The sequence below is a fragment of the Triturus cristatus genome, chromosome 9 (genome assembly GCF_964204655.1).
Source record: "Triturus cristatus chromosome 9, aTriCri1.1, whole genome shotgun sequence".
NCBI classification, from domain to species: domain Eukaryota; kingdom Metazoa; phylum Chordata; class Amphibia; order Caudata; family Salamandridae; genus Triturus; species Triturus cristatus.
In genome coordinates, this window is record NC_140592.1 from 147,087,769 (window position 1) to 147,097,908 (window position 10,140).

At 48.4% G+C, this 10,140-nt stretch overlaps 1 protein-coding gene across 8 annotated transcripts in view; it reads right to left on the reverse strand.

Moving 5' to 3' along the window:
- Positions 1-9,867, reverse strand: part of WNK2 (WNK lysine deficient protein kinase 2) — a 647,264-nt gene extending 637,397 nt beyond the window's left edge. For 3 of the 8 annotated variants that reach the window (XM_085624590.1, XM_085624589.1, XM_085624587.1), the window contains exons 1-2: positions 9,582-9,725; positions 5,816-6,701 (exon numbers count right to left, since the gene is read on the reverse strand). In XM_085624590.1, the coding sequence (XP_085480716.1) occupies positions 5,816-6,541 (726 nt within the window). In that variant the 5' untranslated portion in view covers positions 6,542-6,701; positions 9,582-9,725. Of the gene's footprint in view, positions 1-5,815; positions 6,710-9,581 lie in introns of those variants that run through there. The other 5 variants (XM_085624584.1, XM_085624585.1, XM_085624586.1 and 2 more) reach the window with 5 other exon arrangements.
- Between the last annotated feature and the right edge of the window lie 273 nt (positions 9,868-10,140).

Genomic DNA, 10,140 nt, shown 5'->3' on the forward strand with positions numbered 1-10,140 from the left:
AAGGGGACTATATTTTATTCACTTAGGTGATGGTGTTATGCAATGTCGCATTTTATTCAATGCTGTGATTTGCTGAGTCTATGTATCATTTCACCCACCTCATGCGGACTGTATTGACTTTTCTGGTGTATTTTGCTATAAAAAATAAAGTGTCGTGATTTTGGAGGCGAGACAGACTTCAATCTCGAGCCTCTGGAGCTGCTTCCCTCAATTCTTAGAAATAAGATTAATATTACTCATATTGTAGGCTTGACAAAAATTAGAATCAAATATGGATTACTGAGTTCAATTCAGGGTTTCGGTAATACCCTATGAATGAATGTACGATCTTAACCTATTAAACATACCTTCATGGCTTAGAACTCATGTGTTGTCTTGAGAAGGTGTATGTAATTGAATAGGATACTGGAAGTATGGATAATCTTCATCGATGGTAAACTCATAAATTCAAGGACAATAGCGCCCCTGATCCTGTGTAGGCACTTTAGCTTCTGACTATCTGATAATATAGCATCAACAGGCTCATACAATGGATCAAGGTGTGAAGACTAGTGGCACATTGCAGATGCATGGAGGACAGATACAAGTTTAAAAATGAGTTTTTTTGTTTTCACTTGGAATACAGTACCAACAATTATCTCGGCATTGAGCACGCCCACAATTTCACCTTCTGATCTCATAAAGGCCAGGTTGCTGACAAAGTCAAAATGCAACCACTGAACTTCCTTATGAGAAACGTTCCAGTGGTCAGAAACGTACATCATAAGTTGCATGCTAGTGGTGTTCACAAAACAAAGCTAACAAGTCAAAGATTGACCAGGCGCAATCTGCAATTTTCACCCTGGTAATAAACGAATCCGCCAATAGCCTTGCTTTGCTCATGAAACATTCCTTCACAGAAAATCAATTATGTAGCTCCTTGGGTCACAAAAGCCTTGCGGTGAACAAAATGTAATGTGCTGCAAGGTAAACAAAAGGTTTCAGTGGTCAAGTGGAGGTTAATAGAAACCTTCACCATGACACCAGAAGACAGTGGAGAGAATGGTGAGCAATTCTCCACACTATGAAGCCATGTCAAATGAAGGGCGATTGAAAGGGCAGAGTCGGCACAATCCAACATCAAACTCAAAATAGATACAATGCTATTTGTGTATTCACTACTGCTACCGCAGGGAGTGCACAGCCTGCAGGCAATAATGAAGCAGACTGTTGAACATGGTTGCAAAAATAATGTTAAAAAATGGAATACAATAAACTAGTATTGAAAGAAAGTTTGTAACAAATTACCAAGGGGGTCACAGTAATGGCACAGACAGATGGTCTGGGGGCTTCACAACCTCAAGCTATCTTGCTGTAATCTCATAGGGTAGTCTGCCGGCACGCCCACCAACACACAATCAAAAGTGTTATGTAATGGAAGCTCATATTTTATCACATATCAATCTACTGGACTAAACATACCCCAAGCAATGCAAGATTGATATGGAGCACTGGTTCACCTCGCCACCTCTCCCCTACTTTCTCTTCCTTGTTCGATTCCTCCCTCTATAAAATTAGGGGCTGTGGGAAAAGCAATTTCCATGCACTGTATGAGATGGAGGCCAATTTACTGATCCTGGAAGCTTTGCTTGTAATCCAACTTCACAGACCAGAATAGATTGGGACATTAGAATAATGAGGAAAAGTGACACATAATGCTCACTCTCATGCGATTGCTGTATGTATGCATGCGGCATCTGTATAAGGAGAGGCTAGCCAAAAAGGCGGCGGAGCAATGTACATGATCAAAGGCAAGCATGCAGTCAACAGGTGATGGGGAGAGGTAGCTGGTATGTGGACTGTTAAGGTGTTGTGATGCTCATGAAAAACTGTTTCCTCAACTGTAAACTGGGCAGTTTTGGGGGTGGTCCTGGTGGATACAGGGACCACCCCAAAGCCATTGCCGCCAATTCCAGCTACACTTATATGAAAGTTTCAGCTGGAAAAAAAAAATGATCATGCTATCATCATCTATTTATTGTAGTAGAATAACTATTCCCTGAAAACAGCGTGGAAAGATGCCTTACACTGACAAGAACTTGGAAAATTGGGAAACTGTGAGTAACATTACACGTGAGATTATTTTTTTTTTAACTCCACTGATCTCTGGAGCAATGAACAAACACCATTCAACGTTGAATGGTTAGCCCGAGACCCTTAATAGTCTTGATTTTTAAAGGATTCTTATTGCTAATTTGCATAGCTCAGTTAGTTACCTGTGATTGGTGGAAAACATATGTTTATTTTCTTATTTGGATGGGGATACCCTCAAAACCCGTTTCTTGGCCTGGCTGGTGAATAAAGGATGTAGAATTGTGCACAGCACAAAAGATCATTGCTACTCACTAGGACCCTGCCAAGTGACCTAGGGCCCAAATGATCACTCCCTGTAGGTGTAGCTGGGGAAGGAAGAGGAAGGCAGAAGGGGGAAGTAGGGTACTAAAAAGTACGACTGAGTGAAGATGGCACCTGTTCTGCCAGTGGCTCAGCAATTAAGAGATTCTCCCTTACCCAGCCTGTGACTCCATCTGTTGCACTAGACACAAAGGGCTGCTGCGGTGATCCAATAAGCTAAAAGTGGAGGGCAGAGAGTTGCTATGATGAATGTTTCAGTGTTTGTTGGGGTGGGCAGGGCACGTGCATCTGGCTAGAGCTCGGAGGTATGTGGCACCAGTGGGTGTCGTGTATCGCAGCAGAGCCTACTCCTGGCTACTGTGGGAGGACAAAAGTAAATAAATCTGGGACTGCAGAACGTCAGGGCGTAACACAAGAGTGGCATAAAAAAAACAATTGCTCTAGGCTAAACTAGTGGAGAAATTAACATTGAAAAAAACAGTTTGTATAAATTAATCTGTACTGCACACTGACTACAATCTGCAAACAAAATCAATTTTTCTACATAAAACGGAGCAATTTTTACACCGCAGGATAGCCTCTTGGTTGACTGATTGGCACGGTGTGCAGTTTGCGAATGTGAAGTGTGCACATGGGGGTCATGTCCTGCCACAGCACCCAATGTGGTGGAGTTGGTGACCTCAGGTACGGATCCTGCAGACCTTTATGTGATTGGGACATGTGTACCTGCAGTTTGCGAGTGTGAAGTGTGCACATGGGGGTCATGTCCTGCAGCACCAGCCAATGTGGGGGAGTTGGTGACCTCAGAGAGGGATACTGAAGACCTGTATGGGACAGGGACATGCGTACCTGTGGGTTGCGAGTGTGAAGTGTGCACATGGGGGCCATGTCCTGCGGCACCACCCAATGTGGTGGAGTTGGTGACCTCAGGTACGGATCCTGCAGACCTGTATGTGATTGGGACATGTGTACCTGCAGTTTGCGAGTGTGAAGTGTGCACATGGGGGTCATGTCCTGCAGCACCAGCCAATGTGGTGGAGTTGGTGACCTCAGAGAGGGATACTGCAGTCCTGTATAGGACAGGGACATGTGTACCTGTGGGTTGCGAGTGTGAAGTGTGCACATGGGGGTCATGTCCCATGGCACCACCCAATGTGGTGGAGTTGGTGACCTCAGAGAGGGATACTGCAGACCTGTATAGGACAGGGACATGTGTACCTGTGGGTTGCGAGTGTGAAGTGTGCACATGGGGGTCATGTCCCATGGCACCACCCAATGTGGTGGAGTTGGTGACCTCAGAGAGGGATACTGCAGACCTGTATGGGGCGGGCATATGCTCCTGCTGGATTTTATTGAGGATTAGATGGCCCACACACTGGTGTCAGCAGATAGGACTGTTCTGGACCAGCACTACACGTTTGCTTACATGCTGCCCTATACTTAGGTGAGACGGCGGACTACCTCCGGACACCGGGAAAGGTAGATTCGAGAGAAAAGCCAGATCCATCTCCGATCGGGGATTTTATAGGGAATAGCACCTGACTGCCCATTGCTGCCATGCCCTTTCGTGGTTTTACTTCTAGCTGTACATTCATCTACATAACTCCTTTTTATGGGAACTGTATTACCTATTAAACATGAAGTCGGGTTTTTTGATGCTACTCCAGGACTGGAAGCGTAGACCAGCACAGGAGCCACTGGATTGGCTGAAATGTTAGTCTGACATGCTTGATAAATATCAGTTATACTCCATGCTTTATGATTATGTGAGACCACCTGCACTGTGATGTGTGCAACTCTTGAAGTAAAAAAAACAAACAAAAAAACGGACACAACACACAGTAAAAAAATAAAAAGACTTAACAGAGAATCAAAAACGAGGCCCTTATTGTGCCACAACACCACACGAGCAGCAGCTGGGCGCTATATAAGTGACAATTAAAAAGTATACAAATACAGTGGAGTTGCTCTTTAAAAAGTGGGGGTCGATGCAGAACCCATGGCGTTTCTCCCCGAACGCCACAATGATATTTCCAAACACTATTTTATAAAACTTTTTTTGAGTCTTCATTACAATTTTTACTCAGCTGAAGAATGCAAAACAAAACATTGCTAAGTACGGCACAAAAATGACGTCTCCAACAGGATATTCTTTGCACACATGACAGTAGTCCCAGGCGGTTTATTGCTTTAAAGTCCAATCATGGTTATCGGCATAAAAACGCAGCTACACGGTTTCCCGTGGTGCTTCACGACACACGCGACTGCGGTTCCAAAATTAACCCAGTAAATCAAGTTTACTGCCTGAGTGTGGGATTTCAGGATGGGAGATGCGCAATGACCGGGGGGGGCAAACGACGAAATCAGGGGAGGGGGAAGATATGATAACAAGAGGTCGATTCCAATTGTTTTTACTGCAGGCTAGCGCGCGCCTGGTTAATTACCCAACCTCGTCCGTGTTATCCAAGAAAGCAAGAAGGCGTCGGGCACACTGCTGGAATCTCATCCACCGGTAATTACTCTCCATAGCATTCCATTCCAATGTTTTTTGTTCAAAATCGGATCAAAACTATTGCATGGAATGAGCCAAGAAAGATTGCCAGGGGTCAGACCGAGTCAAGCAATTCCATTTATCATTTTGCCTATTTCAAGATGAAAGTCGATTGACAGCTGGGGGTTAAAGCTGCACACAAGAGGCAAGATCTGTATAACCCAGGGCAGAAGATGGACAAATTGGAAGAAATACTGCTTGACTGTACGACTCAAAGCACCAGTAGAGAAGTGCAACTGGTATCAATGCCCTGCCGAGTTTCCCCGGTCCATGCATCAGTCCAGATTTTTTCTTTGAATTATGGGATTTGTAGTCTCGTTTGTTTAATAAACAAACTAGACAAAGCCCCAGAATTCAAAGGGGAAAAAAATGTACTGGACCAGCAGATCACGCACGGACCTGGGAAACTTGGCAGCAATGGAACAAACATGGAGAGAGGCCCGGTCTTCCAAGCCCCAAACAAGGCTCCCAGACATAGAAAGCAAGAGCCACGGTTATTTATCCAATTCCCTCAGAAGCACGTCATGCGCACACACGAGACCATCTGATGTGTGCACGTGCACAGATAGCCCTGGCTGATGAAAAACCTGTGTAACCAACTGGCCCAGGACACCCCTGAAACCAATTTGTGTCTTAAATTGCAGGCCTACCAAAAATAAAAATCCACTTTTTTTTTTAGCATATCCACAATGAATGTGAGTGAGAAAAGATTTGCAATAGATTTTAACTTTCAGAGTCAGGCACGAGTTGTTTAGCTGTACATTCATTATTTACCACCAAGGGAATTACTCAACACTCAAAAACTATTGCGTACATGCAGTAGACAGACTGAAGTGGTGCCCCAGGGAGCACAGGAAGTCGCGCGCTTACCTGGAGCTCACACCACGCAACTTCCACCCAAGTTTCCGTGTCCAGGCCCTTGTAAACCGTCTTGAAGGAGCCCCGTCCAATTTCAATGTCAAACTTCAGAAAGCGGCCGTCGGGGGAGGTGGCGACCGCCTTGCTGTCGGCCTCTTCCTCCTCGTCCTCCTTGACCTCTCCCCCCTGCGTGGATTTGGGGGGCTCCTGAGGGGCGTCGGGGACATGGTTCTGCTCTGCAACCTTGACCTGCTCCCGGAGCTCGTGGAGGCTGCCGCTCTCCGGAGTGACCCCCGCCGGGTCGCAGGAGCCCTCCCCGCCGCTGGACCCTCCTTCCTCGCTGACCCCTTGCGCCCTCTTGGCAATGGCCCTCCTGGTTTTGGAAATAGGGATGGCTTTCTTCTGCTGGAGAGGCACGGCCAGCTCGAGCACGGGCTCCTCCTGGTCTGACTCCACCACAGTCCGCCTCAGGAAGCGGAGGTTGACGATTTTGGGGTCCTTGGCCGCGGTGGCGAAAGGCGTGGGGCGCTCAGCGGTGGGAAGCATTGCAGCAGCCGGGATCCTGCTCGCCACGCGCCTGCCTGCAGCAGCGGCAGGACCATCAATATTCATGTGCGTGTCATCATGTGCAGCATTGGCTTCAGCTGGCGCGCGCCTGGCCTCGCCCCCAGCCTTCCTGGGAGCCGAGGGGGCTGCGCCTCGGTTCCTCGACCTGCGCCAATCAGGGTCCATCATCATAACGGGAGGGCGATCACCTGCAGCGCCCGGCGCACAGGCACCGGGCGCGAGGGGCAGTAGTGGCTTCAGTGACCTCCATCGAGTCAGGTGTGAGAAGCCTGCTGGGACGCCTCACACTCTTCGGAGGGAGCGTGATCCTGGCCGGGATATTGCACTGACTCTGTGGGAGGAAAGGACAACAGTTTACAAAGGGGACCTGCCGCGTGTGCGCTGCAGCAGCCGCTCCGCGCGCAAGGCGAGCCCCGGAAGCGAGCACGAGGAGGAGTGAACTGCAGCACGGGTCCTGCAGCAGATAGTAAACCTGATATCCGCAGCAGCGCAACGAGAAGGGGTGGGGGCGTCCAACAGGAGCCTGCGAGCCGCAGCTGAGAAATTCATGAGATTCAGAAGCATGCGACAGTGTGCCTGTGCCGCGACGCCCCTGCGCCTATCCAAAAAAGATGAAAAACAGCGTGCCACAACCAGACACTCCTGCAGCATCAAAGATATCCATCCAAAGCGAGTACCTCCGGTACACCTGACTCCAGTCCTCAAGCATACAAATAGAAAGTTGTGCCTCATCAAAAACCCCCACAGAAAGAAAGTTGGCTCCAAGCCACACCTTTAGCACCACGCATACCCACTCGCAAAGTATCACCGGGTGCCCCTCAAACAACAAAACGCCCACTGAAAGTGCACAACCAGGTGCAGCGGACTCATCAAACACACTAACGTTCCGTTTGCCACCAGGTTTTCCTGCAATGTAGAACATACCCTCAAAGTGTGCTACAAGGTGCTTTTGCAGCAACACTACAAAATAATGTATCCTCAGGTACTCTATCAAAATCAAAGCGCCCACAAAAACAGTGTGCCACTAGGCTCTCCTCGATTGCGCAGTTGTAGGGCCTAATTATGAGTTCCACGTAATATTTCGACCCATGCGTAAACTCCTGTTCACGAGTGGTCAGAATTACGAGTTGGAAGGTATTTAACACATCAGATAATTATCAGAAGCTTTAAGTAGCTCAACCTTTATTAAATTTTGGCAGGCCAAACCCGACAACATTTAACAGGGACATACAGTAGTTTCCGTATCATGCGGATTTTGGTGCGTTAAACACCAACATCCGCATGTTATTCCCTATGAACTCGTAAAGGTATTATCTATTATTTATCAGGGGTGATGAATAACATCTTACCTCGTAATCAGGACCAAAGTGCTGTAGCTATGCCCCTAAAGCACAACATACTCTACCAGTTTACAAATTGATGAGGCATTATTTACCGCCCCTGATAAACAACAATACCACGTGTTGCGTTATTTATCAGGTGCAATAACTAGCACCTGTTATGGGCATGGTTATGAATTGAGACATTATTTATTGCCCCTCATAAATAGCGATACCACAGGGTATGTTATTTACCGGGTGCGATAAATAATACCTATAATGAGTTTATGGGGAATAACATGCACACATTGGTGTTTCACACACCAAAATCTACATGATACGTTAATTACCATATTTTCCCCTGTTAAATTCATTTAACGAATGTTGGAGAATGTGACTCGTTACAACGCGAGTCATTACATTGTGTGGCATTACAACGCGGTCGTTGTAACAACCGCGTTGTTACCACGCAATGCCATTACTACGCAAGTCATTACATCGACTTGCAGTAGATGGCGCGCTGACATTAGAAATTTATAGTTTACTATTCGAACTCCAGCCTACGTAACGGTAGGGAAGGTGTTGGAATAGTAAACTATACTATTCCTAATGGTAGCATGCCATCTACTGCAAGTCGATGTAATGACTTGCATAGTAATGGCTTTGCGTGGTAACAACGCAGTCGTTGTAACAACTGCGTTATAATAGCATTGCAGTGTGATGACCGCAATGTAAAGGTTATCTCCCGTTTACTCACAGATGGAATTTAATGAGCCACTCATAACTAGGCCAACAGTGTGCCACCTTGTGCATCCTCAACACCACACACACAAAAACATGTATTACTAGGTGTCCCTACACTACACACGCCTACAATAAGAGTATGTTAACAGGTGGCTCTGCAACTTAACACACCCACGCCCAACAACAGGGTATATTGACAGGTGAATCTGCATCACATACATGCCAAAAAAAGAGTGCGTAAGCAAGTGTTGCTCCATCAAACGCCCCTCCTGCCCCCGCGGATGGTCAAAACGAGCCGGCCGCCTTGTGGTCTTGCAGCACCACTCTGACAGGCACACGGAAACGCTGTCACCAGAATCTCCCAGACGCACTAAAATAAAAACATAGACCATTATAAATGTTCCTGATGCACAACCCATTCATCTAAACACCTCACATTCAGCTCCTACATCAGGCTCACCCTAGAATGGAGCATGCCGCCGCCACCTAACTACGCCCACCAGACAAAGTAGCGTGAAGCCTTGGGCCGAAGCAGCGCCATATCAGACACAGGGAGCAGTGATGCCACCCTGTGCTCAATGCACCTCACCAAAAGGGGCGTAACTACCTCCAGATTCTCCTGCAGCGCCACACACATCAAAACAGCACAAGCAACAACTTGGTATTGAAATGAGACACACCTCGTGCTCTACTGAAATACACTGCACTAAACGTGTAGCCTCAGGTGAAAACGTACAACGTTTCATCCTAAAACTGTATTCTCCGTCACGCACTCTGCCTGAGGACTGACCACCTGCAGGGCCAGGCACTGTGCACCAGGCCTTTATGCAGCGACACAGTACATGCAGGACTGAAAGGCACCACCGACAGACCTCAGTGTGCCGCTGCAGACCCCGGGTCCCAGCACCACAACACACGCACAGAGCAGCCTTGTACCTCCACGCGGCGGCGGCACCCACAAGAGCCTCAAGAGTGGCTCTGCAGAGCCCAGTTGAGAGACCAGGCTACACCCCCGCTCCCTGAAATAAAACTTGCAGGAAGTCCTTATAGGCGGGGGAGGCACACCTCCTATGTGGAGCGTGACTTATTTTAAAATAAATGTGCGCGAGGCCTGTTCGACGCATAGCCATGCCATGCCGCGGACTGACCTGCTTCCCAGCTGTGATGCGGCGGCTGCTGGGCTCTGATAGTGCAGGAAGAAGCCTATTCTCGGGCTATGATAACACGCTCTGCACGGTCCAGGCTGGCGCGCGCGCTGCAAGGTGAGCAGCCCGGGGAGCAGTCACCGATGCACACGCTGCGTTCACGCGGTTGCTGGCGATGCCTGCTTCCCGCGCCACGCCCCGCTCGTGCCCTTTTAATGGGAATAGCTCTGTAATGACCCCTCGGTGCAGCGCACGGGCTCCGAGGCAGGGGCACCTTGCGCCTTCCAATGAGGAGCTGAGTGGGCGGTGGGAAGGAGGGAGCGGCAGGCAGGCGGGGACCGCGGAGAGCGGTGCGTGTTCATCACTAGCCCGCCCACAGAGAGAGCAGGGAGGCAGGAAGAAGGATGCTCCCCGTCCTCTGCGCTGATTGGCCGCACTGCCTTCTCCCTGCCCTGCCGGTGCTTCTCGCTATGCTCAGCATCAAAGGCCACAGGCACTATGGTCTGCTTGTCTTTCACAGCAGGCGTCATCCCCCCTGGGAGTTTCCTCAGCAACATTAGGA